Source organism: Lytechinus pictus, chromosome 4, assembly GCF_037042905.1.
Source record: "Lytechinus pictus isolate F3 Inbred chromosome 4, Lp3.0, whole genome shotgun sequence".
NCBI classification, from domain to species: domain Eukaryota; kingdom Metazoa; phylum Echinodermata; class Echinoidea; order Temnopleuroida; family Toxopneustidae; genus Lytechinus; species Lytechinus pictus.
Genome location: NC_087248.1, coordinates 10,968,230 through 10,990,365, shown reverse-complemented (window position 1 = coordinate 10,990,365; position 22,136 = coordinate 10,968,230). Strand labels below are relative to the sequence as shown.

At 36.2% G+C, this 22,136-nt stretch overlaps 1 protein-coding gene across 2 annotated transcripts; it reads left to right on the top strand.

The window, feature by feature from the left end:
- The first annotated feature begins 641 nt into the window (after positions 1-641).
- LOC129259035 (polycomb protein Scm-like) lies at positions 642-21,665 on the top strand. 2 transcript variants are annotated; one of them, XM_064098366.1, is made up of 11 exons: positions 642-774; positions 3,734-3,804; positions 4,324-4,558; positions 6,604-6,692; positions 7,319-7,562; positions 8,482-8,622; positions 9,507-9,710; positions 11,006-11,167; positions 11,872-12,024; positions 13,639-13,808; positions 16,508-21,665. In XM_064098366.1, exons 1-11 carry the CDS (start codon positions 750-752, stop codon positions 16,622-16,624), a joined length of 1,611 nt encoding a protein of 536 aa, XP_063954436.1. In that variant the 5' UTR covers positions 642-749; the 3' UTR covers positions 16,625-21,665. The 2 variants fall into 2 exon arrangements, with proteins under 2 accessions (XP_063954436.1, XP_063954437.1); XM_064098367.1 differs by having other exon boundaries at positions 645-774; positions 7,319-7,553.
- The last annotated feature ends 471 nt before the right edge of the window (positions 21,666-22,136 follow it).

The following is a 22,136-nucleotide window of genomic DNA, read 5'->3' as shown; positions in this document are numbered from 1 at the left end:
GAAGGGATAATGATAACTATTTTCCTATGTTTTTGAATTTTGCATTCCTTATTGCACCATTGATACTGATAATTATTTTCTAGATGTTAATGAAAATTGTACGTGTACTATAGAGCTATGGTATCACCAACCTCTACTGATGAGGGGAAAAACTACTAATTACAATTCTTGAGGTAATTGTACGAACGTACCATCGGATCCTCATACTGTAGCTTAAAATAGACTTCGAAGGAAGCTCCCACTCGACATTTCTCTAATTTGAAAAACTAGCCATTAGTGATGCGACATAATTTATACATGTAGCACTTTGAAATGTTAAAAAAAAATAATTTCCAACTGTTTTGTTTCTTTTGGAGTGCACATCACAAACCCCTGATTTCGTGGGGGCACTACAGCTGTACTGTAGAAGACTTTATTATTTATTATTTTATCATTATGTGGTTGCTATATATATTATAAATTTCTAAATACCCCTGTCACAGTGAGGCTAATCCATGTTACCCCCCTCTAAAGATGTACTCGTCAATTATCTTATTTCTTAATATCATGTAAATTTTGACAACTTTTGATCAATGCATATATATATCACGATTCATTCTCATCTTGTTCACTGACCATTCTCCCATTGATATTTGTCTGCAGAGCTTTGACGTAACTTGAAATTGATCGTGGGCAAGGGTTTTTGTAAGATGTTATAAATAGCAGAGAACCACTGAGTAAACAGAACACTCTCACCACATCGATCCACCATGGCAAAAGCAAGTAAGATTCCAGGTAATTATTAACATACATATTTCTAATGTTTAATGTAACTTTTTCAATACTTGTTCATTAAAAATGCCAAATAAAAATCATGTAACTGCTACATGTATGCAAACATTGGGAAACTGAGACGATAAATGAAGGTTTTTGCATTTAAAATAATTTGCATGTACATGTAGGATTAAAATCATAATGTATATATAACTCAAATACAAATACAACTTTTTTTTATTGATTTCCTACCAAAAATAAATACAGAATCGTTACATACAGTATGTAGCTTACATTCAATAACATTTCTGATAATTCATAGATGAACAAAGTGTGCGAACATATAATTTCGTTTTGTTGACAATAATTTGAAATTACACATAAAATCTATAAAATACGAGATACATGTCGAGATATTTCTGTGGAAATTATAGATTGCAAGATGAATACATGTAAATTCACTTAGTTTCTTTACATACTGTAATGCATCATAAATTGTCCACTGAAACAGCATCTTCCCTGTGTTTGCTCACGTATTATGCAAAGCGAGGTGCTGGTCACAACACAGCCGTTGAATATTTGATATCCACTGGGGGAGCATGCAGTCATGTGCTTGCATTAATAATTCAGTGTTACTTACACTGAATCTTATTCCATTTGTTCAGGTGTCCCTAGAGGTAGACGGGATAGAATGTCATCAGAATGAATAATCATTCTATTGCCTAAAATTTTGACTTGTTTGAAGATACATGTAGGGTTGACTTTTCTGTCCATCTCGTTTTCAGTGCAATTGAACATTTATTAATTTTACTCTACATGTTTTGTACAGTGAATGTCACATGACCATTATTAAAGAGTCTACTTAAAATATAATCAAATTTAAATGATTTTCTTCACTTGCATTTGATAAAGAGAACTTTTATATACATGTACATGAAGTACAGGGAATAATTTTGCTTTACAAATTTGAATAGCATTTAAGGTCATAAGAGAAAAGGCTCTCAACTAAGTAATGTACAGTCCAATGTAAAAATATGCTATACAAAATGCATAGCAGACTTTCAAAAATGTGGAGCAAATTGCGATGCGATACCAGGAAAATTATTCCCTGAAGTACAACATTGAACCTCACTTGAATGATTTTTTTTTAATTTGTGAGAGATCAGTTACTATTGAATGGAACAACTGTCATTGAAATTGGACCAAAATTTTGCTCGTGCCTGTTTCATCTCTTTCTATCTTATATGTATCCTAACTAATTACACAGTCTCACATACATGTAGGCCTACATATAGGATTTTTTTTAATCTCAACTAATGGGGAAAATTACAAGGAGTAACAGGACACCTTCTTCATTCTGATGAAAATACTGTATTTCTCCCAAAATGCTCGCAATTTATCTTAGACATGTATGCTTTTATTCACATGAATATGACTCATGGTTGAGTCATGTTACGATGCACCTGGGTAGTTGTAAGCATGCACTGAGCACTGATATATCCCCAAACAGGAAATCATATTCTATCTTTTCACTCTCATCTCAAATTCTTTTTACCGATATGTCAAAAAGTGCTTGTACATGTACATACATGTAGCTGTCATGCATTTTCTTACTTTCATGGAGGTTTGCTGAAAAACTACAATGTGCAAATCAAATGTGAACCATTGGTTTAGGGTCAATAATATAGATTTTCACCTAGATATTTGAATATTACAAAATTTTAGTGGCTATTGGATTTTTTTCCAAACTGGCTGAGTTGAGATTTTGTATCTAAAATACATACTGTATATGTAGCGCCATTTTGTGACTATGTTTTAATTTTCTCTGAAATGACTCTTTGAGCTTGTAAATCTCACAAATCAACAGACAAAGATCATGCTGAAGTTACCAGCAGTTACTTGAGAAATGGTTTTGAATACCGGTATCAGAAAGAATAAATTCCCAAGATATTTATTTTGATTGTGCGCTGGATCAAAATCGATTTTCATGTAAAAAAAGTTCCAAATCTATCCAACAGAACATGTATTATAGGCCTGCAGTACTTATGTAATGTAGTATTTCATGTCCTTTATGAATTATGATCACTACTGTACTGGGCTCTGGGCAGTAAAGGTCTTTCAACTAAGGTTTAAAATTCCTGTACTCTGGAAACATGCATAGTGCATACCATCATTTTTATGCATGCACATTAAAAATGCAACCTTCCCAGCTCAATAAACTATATTCTGGTTTGAACATACATATATCCTGGCCTTTTCCCCTCAAGGTTTAAATTCATACCATCATTATTTTGTTTTCCTAAGGGAAAATATGAAATGCAAGTGCCACAATGAGCCAGAGGTCAACAGTATACAGTGATAAATATATGCGCATGATTTGCTATTCCAATAATTTCATGAAGGAAGTTAGAATGATAATAGTGTAAACTTAAAAAAAATTTATCCCTTGTATTAAAAGCTACTTGTACATACACGTGTTGTTTGCCTGTGTATTGCATGTATACAGTACATATTGCTAGCCAGCATTGAATATAATTCATCAAATTATGTGGTCAAACCTCTATTGTATTATTGTGGTCTGATATCATTCTGAGAGTACAAAGGGAATATAATATGCATCTTTAAACCAAGGCCAGTGAACTGCAAAATACTGTATTCAGTAGAATTACTTTTATGATTAAATACAAAGTGCAGAACCTACTCTTACATGTGTACTCTTTATCCACACTCTCATTTGCATCTTGCCAAAAAATAATTTTGGTTACCGTACTCTTTCAATTAAAATCACACTTTTGAAAGATTGGAGATTTAATTTAATTGATATTTGTGAAATTTAATGTACCTCTGCTTTTTTCCCCCAATATGTCCTTTAAAAAATAATGTTGAAGCATCATCATCACAAGACCACAGATATATATTTTTTACCATATTATTCTTAATACAACATTTGGTTAATATCTCTGTCTATTCATTTTAATAGTGACCTATGATTGGGATGTCTATTTGAAAGAATCGGGTGCAACATGTGCTCCAGCAGAATGTTTCAAACAGGTATGTAGAAAATATCAGATTTATTACCTGGTGGTTGTTTCATATTAAGCTGTTTGTAACTTACAATCGACTTAAACAAAAATTGTGACCCTTTCTTGTATTTAAAATGACATTTACTAGATTTTCTTGGGTGTCTTTTTAGTTCCCAAGAAAGGGCCCTTATTTGTTCGTAAAGTCGTTCATACATTTTTTATAGCTTTGTCTAAGACCCACCATGATATGCATACATCTATGAAAGAAAATAGTATTTGTAAACTCAGCATAAAGGCAGATCTCTGTCTTTAGGGCTCTGGTGGGTGTTTCATAAGTTTGAAAGTTAAGAGCGACTTTAGGAACAACTGGTGATCCTTTCTTGTGGAAAATGGTAAAAAGCAAAATGTTCTTTGGCAATGGTTTAGCATACTGTAAGAAAGGTTCATCGGTCGTTCTTAAAATCACTCTTAACTTTATACGAACAGTTTTATGAAAAGGCTCCCAGGTCATGTTTGTCATCTTATGTAATTGATGGTATTACAACAGGCTCCGATACCACCACCAAACGAGTTTGGACTGTGGATGAAACTTGAAGCCCTCGATCCTCGCAACGTGACCTCGACCTGCATCGCAACCATAGTCGGTCTCATCGGGCCACGGTTGAGACTGCGACTGGATGGAAGCGACAACAAGAATGACTTCTGGAGGTTGGTGGACTCGTCTGACATCAGGCCGATTGGCCATTGTGAGAAAAATGGTGGCATGCTCCAACCTCCTCTTGGTATGTGGATAGTGTTTTTTTTTGTCCCCTTTTGATTTTTTTTTTGCTTTCCTTTTTCTTTTTTCCACCACCAAATCAAAATCTATTGCACATACATGTAAAGTAATTTAGGCCTCTCACTGACATTTGTCCCAGAGGGTCCGGGCCCAGTAGTATAAACAGCGTGCGACACTGGCACTAGTCCGACGGTCCCGGACCGGTAAAAATTACTGTCGGGCCAGTAACTTTTCAGAAAAAGCCAGATATTTTCTGACATGACCAGTAAGATTATATCTAACTGATGCAATATATATTTTCTTCTCTTTTGTAAATTATGAAAATGGCTCTGGCATCTCAAAAAATGGCTCTCATGAATTATGTTGTGTGTGTGCTGGTTTTATTGGGGGGGGGGGGGAAGTAACATAAAAGACAGCAAAATAAACTTAAGTGTCTTTTATATTTTTTGGACCAGTAAATTATAGGTTCGGTCCAGTAACAAGTGAAAAAAACTGGGTATGTACTGGTCCGACATGATCAGATCGGACCAGAAGAAAAAAAGAGTTAGTGTGGAGCCCTGGTATAAAGCATAAGGAATGATGTTGGGGCGGATGTTTACGATTGATTAATTGGTTGTTGTGTATGGTCAATCATGTCAATCAGCTCCATGGTCATCGACCAAGCTTTATGTTTCAGGCCCTGGAATGCATTTTTCGTTTCCAAAGTGCTATATTTGTACCCAGTTCTGAGGAGTCAAAAGAATGAAACGCAAGCAATTGTGTGTTGACAATGGCTGCGCTTCTAAGCCTTAGTCAGCTCAGGGGAGTTTTTCATCAAAGTTTTTGTCCGACAATTTCTCAGATCTGACAACTTTCCTTGATGTTGATTGGCAGAAAAGTGATGTTACCATAGTAACTGTTTTAATAAACAAACTTTGTTCGATTAAACTTCTGATAAGTCTTTTCATCAAACGCTCTAATACTTCTGCTTGTACCCCTTCAAAAATTATAATCATTTTTTTTTTAATATATAGAGTATAGTCTTGAATTTTAGGCTCTCTTGTGTCCCAGGAATTTACATTATGCCTGACTGTCAATGTCTTGATAATCTTTAAAATACATATATAAATATTCATTATTATATCCCTTACTTAAGATTGTTGTATTGAGAGTGTACACAAGGAGAAAAATAATAGTTTTACTACGAAAAACGTTTGCCATGAAATAGTTCATTTTCCTTGCTGACGTCACGCATAGTCCATTTTTTCCCTAGGGAAAAAGTGAACTATACGTTTTTTGACCCCGCCCCCTCCTCGATTCGCGAGCTGTGCGGGCGATGCGAGCAGAGCGCTGCTCAGCCCAACGGTACTCTCTACTGCATGCCACGGGAAACTTTAGGCGAGCTGCACTGCACTACTAACCAGGTGCGCTCGCTGAACAGACGATCAATACGGCAAGGCTTATTGTTTTCTCAACTTCTCAACGATTGTTCCATCATCGACTTATTAAAAATCGTTTTGCTGTAAAAGTCGGGTATCAACGAAGAATATCGTATGAAGAATACATATGAGTGGAAGGGATATAAAACAAATATACAATGACCCATTCTCGGAACTGGCTAAAACTATTTGCACTCAGGAACATCACATAGTACTATTCTCCCTCGGGCCGATGGCCCTCGGGAGAATAGTACTATATGATGTTCCTTCGATGCAAATAGTTTTAGCCAGATCCTCGAGTGTCATTGTATATTTGTATAATATGAATATTAAGTACAATGTATGAAGAGGCGAGCTAGATTCTTAATGTATGGAATACAGGTATGGGGTAAAAGATTATTCAGGATGAGGGTAGAGTGAACATTTTCCATTATGAATTAGGCAAAAACTTACTGGAAATTGTTATGCCGGCTTGATCAGGAAGAGGATTGAGAAGATTAGAGTAAATTGAGAAAGAGGAAATTATAGTTATAGTTTGTTCATTTAATCTACAGTACTATGTATTCATTTTGCTCTAATGATAGTTTCAAATGCCGTTGTTAACTTGATAGTTTTTATGATCCATTTGCAGGTTTCAGAATGAATGCCTCTTCTTGGCCAATGTTTCTATTAAGAACACTCAACAATGCCAGCATTGCACCGACACAAGCATTTAAACCAGTGAGTACTCTGACTCTGTAAACATACATCAATATTTTGTATGTGCTATTTGGGCTTTTTGGCAAATACTGAACAGTAAAAGTATAGAGATGGCACTTTTCAGACTTCCTTAAGTCTGAATTCAGACGTTTTTAACCTTATTCTGACCACAGAAAATGCTTTTTTAAGTAGGAAAGGAGTTATTCTTGGTGATTTTCAGACTTTTTTTTATCAAGCCTAAGTGGCATCCTTGAAAATACATGTACCTTCACTATTCCAAAGAATGAAACTTCCCTGTCAAATTTCCACATAGGGGTTTTTCTGTTTAAAAATAAAGCAGGAACATTTCCATCCCACCTCCCTTTAAAAATTATATTTTATTTTTAAAGTATTGGAAGTTTATTATTAATGTACTTTGCAGTTTAGAGGTCCTTTATACACAAACGATTCATAATGACCCTTAGGACTTTCATGATATAATAGTGATAACGAAAAAATACTGTAATAGATAGTTTTAATGTCATTTATCTTTCATTTAGATGGAAAAACATATTTGTGGTGGGGTAAATATCGGGAACTAGAAATGTTCTTTAGATCTTTCGAAGTCATTTTCCACTCGTCTTTCTCTTGATTTTCTCATCTCTCAGGAACCACCCGATCCCAAGGGCAACGAGTTCAAAGTGGGCATGAAGCTGGAGGCCGTAGACCGTAAGAATCCCCACCTCATCTGCCCCGCCACGGTGGGGCAGGTCAAGGACAACACCATCTTTGTCCAGTTTGACGGTTGGAGGGGCGCCTTTGATTACTGGTGTGAAATCAACTCGAGGGATATCTTTCCTGTAGGATGGTGTAAAGCTACGGGGCACTACCTGCAGCCGCCAGGTAAAACAGGTGCGACAGCCATGGTGATGATAGTTTTGGTAGAAGAGATTAAGGTGGTAGGGACGGTTGTGGTGGAGGGTTAGTGGTGATAGTGATATTAGGAAATGGGGGAATTACTTGGAAAATAACAAGTTTAGTCAGTGATTTCCAGACTTGATAAATTGCTCTTAGCCAATCAGATGGATGGATTTACAGTAGCTTATAACAATAGTAAAAATCATTGACTATATGTTTGATGAAATGCTCACCAGGGGCCCGTTGCAGAAAGAGTTGCAATCAAACGCATCTCTAAAAATCAAGCGAAACTTCATTTTCAACCAATCAGCATCGCGCATTTTGGACTTGCGATTGATTTTTTACTTGCGTTTAAACGCAACTCTTTCTGCAACTCAATGGATGTCCTTCCTTTAGGAGGGTGCAAAACCTCTGGATGTCACCATTAGCAAACCTGTGGTGCAGTTACTTTGGAGTAAGACTGGTTTTGATAAAACGGAAGGGATATCTTTTAAGTAGGCCCCTGTAAAGCCATTTGACACTAACTTCTACTTCCAGGTGAAATGGGGGCGAGAGCCTCGATAATGTAATGATGGTGGTGGTGGGATGGTTGAGGTGTAGGGATATTGATGATATTTGAGAAGAGGTTGATTTCTTATGCGAATAAAACTGAAGGGATGTGTTTTTTGGGGTGTGTTGGCGAAGATGGCCATGGTAGTAATTGATGGTGGTGTCCTTCAGTTGCTTGTTTGATCATTGATTGTGCTATCTTGGATTGATAGTTGTGATATGTCGGTTTTGGGTGTGATAGTGTTCACAAGGAAGGTGGGAAGGGGGGGAGGTGATGGTTATAGCTGTTTCATTTGTGGTGGTGGTGACTTTGGCTATTATGTATATATTCAATCTATCTTTTGCTCGTACTGTATGTCACTAGGAGCCAGTACCAAAGTGAGAAGAGTGAGCAGCTCATCAACATCATCATCTCAAATGTCACCTGGAGGGGGTGCCCTGTCAACGAAAGTGGAGCCTGACACAAGTTGCTTGCCATCAGCTGAACCAGTGGAAGAGCCTACAGGTAATAACTGGTCATTAACCTGGCAAATACAGACCATTGTACAAGATGGGGAAGCCAAGTTACGTAAATAAATATTAGCGCCTTCCTCTTATGGGCGTGCCTCCAAGACAACATGAGAGTAATATTATTTGAGCTTTGATATCTCCTATCTTTTGCATGTTGTAGACTGATTTTGTTACGTCAGTGTTTTAAAATAATAGTTATGATAGATATGAGCCATGTAGCACATAGTACAGCAATTGTTGCAATGTACATATGTATGATCGATTTCTCATACTGATGAAAGTAATCAATCATATACTTTTAGCCTTCTAATCAATCACCAAGCTTTCCTTATATGGGGCCTGTTAATGTCCAGTGTCAGGTGCTTTTGATCATTGATTTTCTATGTTTAGTTGAAATCTTAATTATCCTTTTCAGACTTAAAATTTGTATAATTGTCAAATTCATGGAGACAAATGTATTGTATTCAAGGGAATCATAGATAGAGTGATAATCATTCAATATTTATAGGTACATACAAAAAATATGAAGGAAAATGTAATACTAAAATCAAGTCCAAACTGTACATTTTGTTGATATAAAGTTTCATCAATTGATTAAGAAATATTGATATTTTTTATTTATGTATCAATATTTTCTGCAAGGTACTTTATAACAGGCAATTGAAAGTTTGCAATGACTAGATGAAAAATGTTGTACCTGTTGTGAGGAACAAATAAGCCCCAGTTATATTTTGCAGTGAATTTTAAGATACTTGTTGACATAGTATTGTTGCCTGTCTTTGATCGATGATTGATTGCAAATTCATAGCAATGTCCCTTATACCCATAATGTAAAACTTTGCTTAGTATTAATGAACAATTCATATCTCTGTCTCCCAGTGCTGGTACATCTGAACAGTTCCTGCGTGAGCGGCCCCTACCTGAGCCCGCATAAGCTCTGGCAGATGCCGTGTCAGGTCGGACCTACCACTATCAGTTCTGCTCTCAGGGAGATACTGCAGCTATGTGTTGACTGCGCCGTACAGCAAAGACTTGTTCTTACCTTCCTAGAAGAGGCCGATGACGGCAATGTCACGGTTAATGGTAAGTGATTGACTCAGATATGGATGATGATTATGATGGTCATGGTACTGGTAATGATGGTGTTGTTGATAGGGATGGTGATGTGTGGTCAGGTCGGACCTACCAGTATCAGTTCTGCTCTCAGGGAGATCCTGCAGCTATGTGTGGACTGCGCCGTACAGCAAAGACTTGTTCTTACGTTCCTGGAGGAGGCCGATGACGGCAATGTCACGGTTAATGGTAAGTGAATGACTCAGATATGGATGATGATTATGATGGTCATGGTACTGGTAATGATGGTGTTGTTGATAGGGATGGTGATGTGTGGTCAGGTCGGACCTACCAGTATCGGTTCTGCTCTCAGGGAGATCCTGCAGCTATGTGTGGACTGCGCCGTACAGCAAAGGCTTGTTCTTACGTTCCTGGAGGAGGCCGATGACGGCAATGTCACGGTTAATGGTAAGTGAATGACTGAGGTAGGCATTTAGAAAGCGATGGAAATGGTGATAGTAATCCAGGTTTAAAATCCAGTTAGTCCCTGACTACAAGGGTGGCAGAATGCACCTCGCACTCAGAGAATTCACCCTCTCCCTCTCCCCCCACTTTACTCTATTCGGTACATCCTCCTCCCTCAACCCACACTCTACTCTCCACAAATGCTTCCATGTCTTCTTCGGTTGGCCCCTTCTGACCAGCGACCTCAAATTCAAGTACCTTCTCAAAACATAATCAACATCCTTCCTCAACACATTTTCATACCAACATTTTCTGTTCAGCTTCGTCATCTGATCCACCGTCTATTCCAAACCTGTCATCTGCATCTGTGGTGATCCACCATCTTTTCCAAACCCATCATCTGCATCTGTGGTGATGAGAATGGTAACGCTGCATGTAATGATAATGATGATGATGGCAATGATCGTGGTGTTGGCGATGCTCATGGTGGTGACAATTAGGAAGACAATGTTGATTGATTATGTTGTATTTCCTCTTGGTTATCAAATGGTTTGATGAAAAATAGTTGTGAAATAATACTATCAATTGGCTGTTATACTTCACGACACGTTGCCCATGTTTTTATGACAGGCAGTGTATAACAGTTTGATGGAAGAATACATTGTCAGGTTGTACCTACCAAATCCTCAAGGCTGCTTTTTTTCTTTTTCTTTTTTAGTTTTTTTTTTAAGTTTAACGAGTGAAGTAAACTATGAACTATTCTGAAAGGAACTAGATTCTGTGTAAAATTCTCTTCCCAACTCAAATTACATTTGTGCTTTAACCCTACTATCCAAAACAAACCCATTTTCCTGTTCCAGGTACATACGGTGGAGAGAGCCATTCAGCAACCATCCAGGCCCCAGACGACACACCAGAGTTCTGGGCCATGTTACACAGGTTATGTGAGAACCTTCTGTGCTGTGAGAACTTCTTCAGCGATAAATCGTTACAGGGTCCCTGCCCAAAGTGTGCAAAGCAAGGTAAAAATTCAGGCAGGTTGCCTGGTTAACCCCTCATTTTTTATTTATAGTTATATGTTTTCAAAGTTGAATGTATTCTTTTGTTATTCTACAAATTTCTTATGCATTTTATTATTTGTAATACTGATATATTTTCATTGCTTTTATGACTGTCTGTTTTCCTGTTGGGTGTTTTATAAAGCTGTTCGTAATTTACGAGCGAGTTTATGAACGACTGGTGATCCTGAAGTGATATACACCAGATTTTCATTGGTGTTATTTAATTCATAAATAAGGGTCACCAGTCGTTCGTAAAGTCGCTCAAAAATTACAAACAGCTCTATGAAATACCTACTAGGATTTAAATTAATTAAATTGTACTGTAGAAAATATGATTATCTTATTTGTCAACTTATCAGTGTTTTATACAGTGTAGCAATTTATGAAAACTAATTTTTTTCCAATTTCCTGAAAAATGTCATTTCAGCAGAAATGCAATATGCTGATCCCTTTCTTATTTTATAAGCTTGTTATCCAAAGATGTGCCAGGCTTAGAGAAGGGGAAAGGGGTCAAATCACTCTCCCTCTCTACGTCCATAATTCACATTATGTTCGAATTTATGCCACAAACTTCTTTATGTACAGACTCATAGTTTATGGTACATTATAAGGGATATTTGCGGAATATTTCATTGTGTTTGCTATCTTTATCTTATATCATCTAGCTTCTGATGACAGAGGGCCTGTGAATAGTGGAGCTAGTAACATGAGACCAGGGGGAGGGGGCCTGAAGAGGAGTATATCAGATGCATCAACAAATTCAGAAAGAGAAACAAAGCCATCTAGTCATAAGATACAGAGGAGAATAACGACAGAGGGTAAGAAATATGCTTTTACAGCCAGAGAAAGAGGAGGAGCGAAGGGGGGGGGGGGTCATTTTCAAGAGTAGTTTACAAGATGCATTGACAAGCTGAGTTAGAGAAAGGAAACAATCTATTCATAAGATTTAGAGGAGAATAACGCCAGAGGGTAAGAATATGCTTTTACAGAAAGAGAAAGAAGGGGGGGGATCATTTTCAAGAGTAGTTTACAAGATGCAGTGTCAAGCTCAGGTAGAGAAAGGAAACCACCTAGTCATAATATACAGAGGAGAATAACGACAGAGGGTAAGAATTATGCTTTTACAGCTAGAGAAAGAGAAAGGAGAAGCGGAAGGGGGGGGGGGGTTATTTTCAAGAGTAGTTTGCCAGATGCATTGACAAGCCCAGATAGAGAAAGGAAACCACCTAGTCATAAGATACAGAGGAGAATAACGACAGAGAATAAGAAAGAGGATACATTCTGTGGTCAGAGCAGAAAAGAAAGAAGGGGTGAGAGAGAGGGGAAAGGCAGAACTTAAGAGAGGCAGATGAATAGGATTGTGATGAAGAGAAGCATGGGGATGGAAAGAGAGATTTATTTATTTATTTATTTTGTTTTATTTACCCAGGGTAGTCTCTTCAGTATACAACTGCTTTACAAGAGAGCCCTGTTCAAATGTTAACAATAAAATATTACAATATCATACAATGTAAAAAGAGTAAAACATTACATACAACATACAGAGAAAACAACTATAAAAACCAGAGAACAACAAATAATACCAGCATGATAAAAAATAGAAATACTAAAAATAGAGTAATACAATAAAATCAGTTAACGCCAGTTATGTCATAATGGCGGTCTTATTATTGAAGGGGATGTTCACCCTGAAGAATAGTTTGTTGTAAAAATAGCAGAAAAGGTGATAAAAAATATTGAAGGTTTGAGGAAAATCCGATAAAGATTAAGAAAGTTAATAGAATTTTAAGTTTTGGATTTGTGACATCATAAACGAGCAGGTGTCCCATATGTTATGTAATATAAAATGCATGACTTTCACTTTTTTATTGTTCCTGATGACTTTGATATTTTTGTTTTCTTTTGATGATTGGGTGTGAAATGATTTGTCTATTGATATACAAAAGGTAGAATAAAAAACTGTTTTCAATTTTCAGAGAAAATGACATTTCGTTGATTTTTTACCATTCGCTATGTAGGAATGCTGCTCGCATATGACGTCACAATCAAATAATTTAAATTCTAATCCTTTGATGGATTTATCTCAAACATTTGGCCTTATTTTTTATTATTTCTTCTGCTATTTTTACAATAATCTTTTTGTCAGGGTGGACTTCCCCTTTAACAAAGTAAACATTTTATAAAATGACTTTGAAAGGTTTACCAACAAATTTTATTCACAGCTTGTCATATCGCTTGTACCCCACCCCAGTTCACATGTAGTTGAGAGTGGTTTTGTGAGAAATGATTAGAAGGAAGGAACCCACGTCAAAACTCTATATTTCAGACACTTGGTTTTCCTAAGTTTACTTGAAACACAGGTTTATTTGAAACACATGTATCATTACACAACTGAAGTCATTATGATTTTGTCTTTATTTCCCCTATAACAGCTGCAAGTTCAACTACTGAAAGTAGATTAGAACAGACAAGAATACCACCGACAAGGATAGCACCTTCTGCTGGCAGTGACCCTAACGACTGGACGATAGAGGAGGTCATAGCATGTGTAGTCAATATGGACCCAAGTATGGGAGTACATGCTGGGTTGTTTAGACAACACGTAAGTACTCATCTTACTATCAAATCAAAATATAGTTTAATTTGGTACTTTTCTGTTGGTTTTATTGTTAAGGTGATTTTACAACCGATTCAGGGACGACTATTCTGGGCATTGAAAATTGATTTCTGATTAAAAATCTTTTGGCTAATTTATTTGTCCCCGGGTAATGATTGACCTAAAAAAATCAATTGATTATGATGTTGGACATAAATATGATGTTGAACGTAAATACATACTACATATAGTTACTCAGCTACATACATTGCAGTGGATGCACACATTAAACCATACAATGTGTATTAATTAATACAATTGCAGAGCTGCCAACATTGGGATGATAGAACCCAGTCGATTTCGCGAAGGTATGATTTTGTGAGGGAGCGGCGGAACGTTGTCCCACGGATGGGAGTTTTGGGTAGCAAAACACATTAAGAAACAACATTTGATAGTATCCGACAGCTGTCTAAACCATCAAAAAAAATTCTGATAGATTAAATGCACATTAGAGAGAATTCATGTATTGTCATTAACTAAATATACACTTCAGGCAATACAGTAGATTTTTTAAATAATTCATAAAAGAATGCATTCAACATGAAAATACCTTTAATTGGCCAGAGGGGGAAGGGGCTGCAGTAGTGGTAAACATGGTAAATGTGGACTGTTTAAAGTCTCTGAGGGATTCCTGTGAAAATTGTCACACAGTCCCATTCTGCTTGAAAAGTATCTTTATACTTCGACAAGTATTTTGTCGTCTTGGTCTTGGATGACTCCATCTCCATGATCTCCATGGTCACTGGCGATGCGATTGTAGTGTGGATGAATCGGGACGGGGCGTGCTTCGCACAGCTCAGCCAGCCAGCGCGAGGCTAGCTCACTCACGAAAGAGAAAATGTTCGAATCCGATCAACCCAAGTGAAAGTAGGCGAAAAAATCTCCACTTTGCTTCTAATTCTTCAGGATTGTCAATAAAATTATTCCTGAAACTGAAAGTCTAGGTGTAAAAGTAATCCACTTGTTAATCCCATCATTGATACAGTTTCAGCTCGAATAAGGCGCAAGCAAGCTTACGAAAAATGCCTCGCAGTGCTCGTGAACTTTCCTTCTCGGAGCTTCCCGGTGCAGCGCGGCCGGCTGGAGCCGCGCCGGGGCGCATCGGGGGCCATGTGCATGGAGTACCGCTGAAGAGTTTTCATCACACACATTGCAGAACCCGGAAATAAAATGGCTTGTTAGACTACTTCACCAGTCGTTCAGTAAAATTATCTTCATTTACATGGGAAATCAATGTACGATTATACAAAAACTGGTAGAAGTTACTGGGTAAAATGAAAATGTGATAAGGAGGTTCCACGTGGGTGTTAGGGAGTTGAACATGCTAGACTCGTTAAACAGTCGTTTGTATGAATTTTACAATTTAACAGCTAAAAATCCTGATTATCCGGGAGATTTTGGCATGGGGTCGGGAGAACGGGAGATTGGATCGCAATCCAGTATTCTCCCGCAGGATCCGGGAGACTTGGAAGCTCTGCAATTGTGAGAATTTCATGATATGAAAGCCATAATCACATCTTTTCAAAATGACCCTTTAAAGGGGAATCCAGCCTTGGCCATAAAATGTTGTGTTGGGAAGGAGAAAAATGAATTAAAAAGAATGGTGAAAGTTTGAACGAAATCGGACAAGCAATAAGAAAGTTATAGCTGCTTTAAAATTGAGATCACTAATAGTATGTAGAGTTCAAATTGGCAACTGGGTAAGTAAATTATGACAAGGGGCAAGGACAACTTTCCCATAGGCCATGTACTTTATTATCAGGGATTTGTGGTTTTCTCCTAAGTACCCATGCCCCCGGGGCAGTAATCTAAATATAATCCAGGTAGTATATTGTTTGATGTCCTCATGAAAGAAATATATAATTTGAAATAAAACTTTTGGGGAAAATGACATTTTAGCCATAATATGTATTGGAGTACATGGAAGAGTAGTCCTTGCCTTACATCACTATGACATCCCATATGCGGCCAATTTGAAGTCTCCATGTGTATATAGTGATTACCAATATTTACAACTTTAAAAAAATCATAACTTTCTTGTTGTTTCTCCAATATTGTTCAAACTTTCACCTATCAACTTGTCTGATTTTTCTTTTTCTCATAAAAACAAGTTTTTATTTGGGTTGAATTCCCCTTTAAATCCAGAATTATCTGTCCTTATGATAATTCTTGATTATGCCAGGCATGGTATTGCTTTCATTTCCTGTGACAGATGCAATGAACTCATTGAAACCTACCTTGGATGTTGACCTACATGGTATAGCCTATGTATAACCTCAAAACTAAGCTTGACATTGATGTCTGAAACATCATTTGATGATAAAAAGGCAAGGGTTATAGCATGGTTGATTCTTCGCTACACAAGTCCCGTGATTTGATTGGTGGAGGGTAAATTCTGAAATAAATAACATCAGTTATTGACAACTACTATATATTTCTAAAACTCCTTTCCTCTTTATCTGATATGTATCTGCATTTATGCATATATTTATGTAAGTTCAGGTTTCGAACCAAATATTGTCTCTAAAACTGCATATTGATAAGTAGTATATTTTATTACAGGATATTTGATAGCATTTCATCGACTCCTTGTACAGAGGTCTCACCTGTGAATTTTTACAAAATCATTTTTTTTTCCATTGCAGGAAATTGATGGCAATGCATTCCTTCTTCTGAATAGTGACATGATGATGAAATACATGGGAATGAAGCTGGGTCCTGCTCTCAAGCTGTGTAATATCATAGACAAACTCAAGAAATAGAAATGGCGGTAAGATGCACCGTACCCTTGTGGGAGTGCTATTGATGAAAGAGGCACACAAAGTGACGGGTCGATGAAATGATTAAAGAGAGAGATGGAAGTAGATGAAGTCACTTTTTATGATGGTATTTATGATTGATTCGCAAGGTCTGTATATTGCATATATATATGTCTCTTCATACACTTTCAAAGGCACAAATCTTCCAAAGAGCTTTTTCACAACCTCCTTCATGATATTGACTTTGTATGTCTACATTGTCACTGTCAAGCTGAGGAAAAGGAGTTTTACTACCGAATATCTGAACTGAATAGGGATATGATAATGAAATACATGTGACAAGTATACAGGTCCTTCCTCAAGGAGGTGGTACGTAATGTACAAGCTGAAGAAATAAACTAGGCGGTAAGATGTATCCTTGTGTAATTGCAAAGGGAGAATGGGGTGATCTTGAGAGTCAGAGGTATACAGCTACAACTGTCTAAAATGGCCATCCAAGGGATATTGAGAACAAGGGTCACTCTAGAAAACTGTCCTCTCTCTCAATTGGTGCTACAATATGTTTTAGTCTCTGAAAGGTATCATTTTTTCTTGTTAGAGTGAATTCGGAGAAAGGAATACCTCAAGAAGTGGTAAAAAAAGAAGTTGAATGATATGCAAGAAATGAGAGGATTAAACAGTAAGGCTTCAAACCAAAATTTTTATGGTAGCTTCTGAGCAACATTTTGAATTTAGATGCCGAATCAAAGTTAAGAACCAAATTTCTTGAATCACTAATAATATTGATGTTGTATACCTGTTTGTTTTTAAGTATGGAAATGCTTTATACAGAGTGGATGAGGACACTTTCAAGAAAAACCTCGATACATATCACTATCTGAATCATTATCATCTTGATATTTATACAACAAATTGACTTTCTGCCAATCAGATTGAAAAATTGCACTAGCTTATAACAATTTTTTATTATTATTGATGACAAATTTTACAATTACTGAACCCTGGTAAAGATAACTGAAATAGAAAGCCATTTATAGATGTATACAATATTCCAAGGATAGTTCAGAGATGTACAGTATAGCTTCATGCACATATTTTTTTTCCTGTTGTGCCAATGGCGGTTTGTGTACAGCCAAAAAGTGTATGTGTATTTGTCTAAGAGTACATGAACAGCCTAATTATCATTCCCTCGTAGATTTTATGTAATGTTTAAGTTTTTTGTTCTATCGCTTCATGACAGATTGAGTGACAAAATACAAAAGTCTAAACTACCCTCGGCTGCATATTTCATAAGAAGTCCTAGGAGCCAATTGGCAAAGTTTTTCATATGTTAAGTACGAATGTTGGCGTTTTCTATTGCTAAAATAAATATGAATTGTTCAAAATTTTTCCTACTTATCGTAATGAGAGTGAACTTTCTTTAATTCCCATCAATTTTGACAATAACATTTTCATCAAAATAATTTTTGATAAGAATTTCAATCTTAAACAAAGAAAGGGTCATCAGTTTGTGTACAGTGGTGCGTACTTGTCAAACATTATGAAATGACACCCTACTCGGCATGTTATACCCATTCAATTTTCCACATTTTCAAAGCCTTAATGTGAAATGTTATCTGTGGGAAAGGGGGGCCCCGTCTTACAAAGAGTTACAATTGATCCAATCAATCGTAACTCTATGGAAATCCACCAGGGTCATGATTTTTTCTACAGAAAATTCGCACAATGTCTTTTGGAGAGAAACACAGTGAATTATCAAGAAAAAGAAAAATGCATGAATTTACATCATAGCTAGAAAGTATTTAGAAACAAACATGCATAATAGATGTTGACGTTGTTGGCCGTCCATAGTTGCGATTGATCAGAACAATCGCAAGTCTTTGTAAGACGGGGCCCTGGTCACTAGCAAAATATACAACCTTTGTTGAGCTAACTCTTAACCAAAGATACATTTTTTCCTTATCAAAATCCAATATATTAAATGGGATAAACAAACTTTAATGTAAAGAAAACATTTTTTTCTCAACTCAGCTCTTTACATTATGAAAAACCTTAGACTATTCAATCTAAATTGCATTGTATTGTTTGTTTTGTGGTGGAGGGTCTGATACATGTATATATTCTTGATGATAAATGGTTGTATTTCAGTACTGAGAATGCAAAAAGGTGCATTCGATAATAGTCATAGCATAGGCGTAATTTCTCTAAAATTACACTATTCTTGATAACCTTATGACTTGCCAGAGGCTTTCCTGACAAAGCAATGAATACTGTATGTATACTAAGAGTAGAGAAGTCCATTTGATAATGTTCAGATTAATTGAACTCTCTTGATGCCAGGGCCTATAACCCAAATCTTGTTGATTGGTTGAACAGCATATAATTTTGATTGATTTTAATTGATAATTGTGTGCAATCATTACATAATCAATTTGTATGATCAATCGCAAAACATTGTGTTCCAGGGCCAATGTCTATAAGACAATACACAATTTTGAAGTAAAAAAATGCTTGTTTTAAAGCAAATTTTTTTATTTATTTTTTTTATTTTTTATTAATTATGTTTTATTGTAAACATAAATTTTTGTTTAAGAGGTTTTGTTGTTGGGCACAATTAACCTGACCAAAAAGATCTGATACATGCGAGTGTAATAATGTTATTTGACCACATTTTGTTCTTGGACAAAGATTATCTCTATACTTGAATGACTGAATCAAACCACCAGACTGGACTCCTCGCTGAAACAATATAGTCATATTTTTCAAGATTGTGGGTAGGTTTGTGTGTTTAAGTATTATTGAAAGCAAATTGTATTTTCTCAGATGTTTATTTAAGAAAACTGTTATTTAAGAAAACCGAACCAAGGGAGAGGATACACCATGTATTTCCAAAGTTTGAGAACACAAAACACAATGTGAAATTGAATATCTGTAAATTTGGAATATAAAAGGCAGCTGATAATGTATCATTGTGTATACATGTATGTTTTATTCTGTACAGTATTATGTGAATGTAATCATTGAGTTATTGTATATATGTATGAACAATTCACCTTTAAAAGGTGAAATGAAATTTGCCAGACTTCATGTCTATAAATTAAATGTTAAGCATTATGTAATACCATTCACACTTACCATATTAGGTACATTCTTCATTTAAATTGGGTTATTTATATTTATTGCCTTTTGCAGCCAACAGATTTATTATTGAAAAGGACTTTTAATAGATCAAGTTTGACATACATGCCCTATTAGAACACATGAAAATGATTTCATGGAAAAATTGAATAGAATGGCATATTTTCACAAGATGATGAACTTACAGACTTAGGCAGTTCTGCGATGTGCTGCTCTAAGAAGAATTCAGAAGCATTATTTTTTGTTGTTCATGTCATCCTTTTTTAAGGACCAAATATTCTTTTTTTGGGTATTATTTTGCTGAAATGGAGTTGATTGTAACACTCAAGATCCCTAATCCTTTGTTCTTTTTTTTTAAACAATTTATGAATAGATTTGTAGATAATCCTGTGCAAGATAAACCAGATTCTCTGGTGTTGTGGGCATTGTTTCTTCATTTTTGACATTTGTTAATGTACATTACATGGGCGTAAATCCGTGATGTCATTCTATTCAAGTAGGGGGGATGGAAGAATAGATCATCCCCCCTGAACAATAGGTGTGACGCAAGGATTTACGCCAGTGGTACATTAGAACCGCTAGGAGATCAAAATTTTCTCAGGTACTTACTTTTATAGAAATGTTGACAATATACTTCTTACAACTGGACTGCTTGGAGTTCAAAATCTGTTTTCATATTATATTAAAAAAAGGGGTATGAATCATACATTTGTCATGCCACTCACAAGAGACAAATTAATAGAATACATATATAGGTTGATCAAACTATTTAGGAGTTCCTTTTTCATTATCATTGTTACTATTAACAAGTGTTGAATTACTATGACTTTGTAATGTAAAAATGGCTTGGACGGGAGAGCTTTCAGATTTATGAGGTCTTTTGCAGGAATTTCTCCCGAGATCTTTGGGATTTTGCTGTATGAAGGCAAACTGCAAGAACTTTTGATGTGAGGAAAGAAGATATGTATCATAAGTCGTCAGGTTGATGGCTCATAATACAGGAAACTTATTTGGTTCAGGTGGATGCGAACACACAAAACAAGTTATCAGGTATACCTTTTTGAGGATTGAATTAGTCCAGATTGGACCTTGAAGTAAATGGAAGCTCTCCTTCCCAAAGGTAACATAGACAGCGTCTGACTCCCAAACCCTTACTCAGTGGCCTTGATGTGGTTGGCAGATGAGTGGATTGGCACTCGGTTAGGAAGTCATGCCCTCTATGAAAGAGCTTCTATACGTCAAGGTCCAATTTGGGGAGCGCTTAATGAAAGTACTTGTCAGACGTTTTATCTGACAAGTCCCATTTTATCAGACAGTTTCCATAGTATCAATTCTTCTCAGCCAATCAAAATCAAGGAAATTTTTTAGATCTGACAACTTGTTGTCCACGAAAATGTTGATGAATTGCTACAAGGATTGAATATGTTCTTAGCTTTACAGACGGTTTTGTGAATGAGTGGGTATGCAAGCGCCTATAGCAAGTGACATGCAATGGGGTAAAGATTTATATAGTGGATAACTGTCTCCAAGTTCAAAGGTTATTTCATGCAAGTCACAGACTGTACCAACATATTCATCAGGAGGGATACATCTTTTTTATGTAATAAATGTACTCTTTCAATCAAAACATTCCTTATGTATGATGTTTCACCAAACTTCACTTCCAAATGAACTTGTATTCAGACATCTCGTACATGAAGCTTGCGACTGGTCGATTGGATTAGAATTGTTTCAAATAGCCTTGTTTCACTGTCAAAGTTTGAAATGTCAATATCTGTGTAAGTTATATAAAGATGTTTGAAGGTTTGCATGGTGGTATGAACAATTGCGGAAGTGGATTATGGTGCACCATGTGTTAAGTCCTGGAAGGACTGAGATGAAAAGTGAATAAAGATAGAAGTGAAATTGAAAAAAAAGAGAAAGTGGAGGTTGGGAAGTACTAGAGTATTCTTTTCGGAAAAGTTAATGAGTTGAATTTTTAATCTTAGTCCTTCCAGAACTTTACACAGTGTTCCGTAAACCACTTTTGCGAAGTTATATAAAGTAGAGCAACATTTATATTCCTGAACCTTTGATCTGCTGACATATGTCAATGTTGGTTGAACAGGCAATTAATGATTGTTATGGAAAACATGATGGAATGCCTAATGAGTTATAGCCTGTTGTAGTACTTTTTTTTTTTTGGGGGGGGGGTAAAAGATTAAATGATTTGAATTTGAATTGACTGTTCTTTGAACATTCAAAACTAACAAACATTACTGTCATATCATTTGTTTGATGGTTGATCTTTTTTTGTTGTTAAATGTGCATCTTACTGCTTATTCAGATTTGGTAACTTTTTATTACCAATGCCATTATTTTCTGTACTATAAAAAGC

What these genes read in the sequence shown, in the direction of transcription:
- LOC129259035 (XM_064098366.1), top strand. Translation starts at nt 750, where the DNA reads ATGGCAAAAGCAAGTAAGATTCCAG. An exon ending in AAAAGCAAGTAAGATTCCAG is followed by an intron (nt 775 to 3,733) that starts GTAATTATTAAC and finishes TCATTTTAATAG; the next exon opens with TGACCTATGATTGGGATGTC. An exon ending in CATGCTCCAACCTCCTCTTG is followed by an intron (nt 4,559 to 6,603) that starts GTATGTGGATAG and finishes ATCCATTTGCAG; the next exon opens with GTTTCAGAATGAATGCCTCT.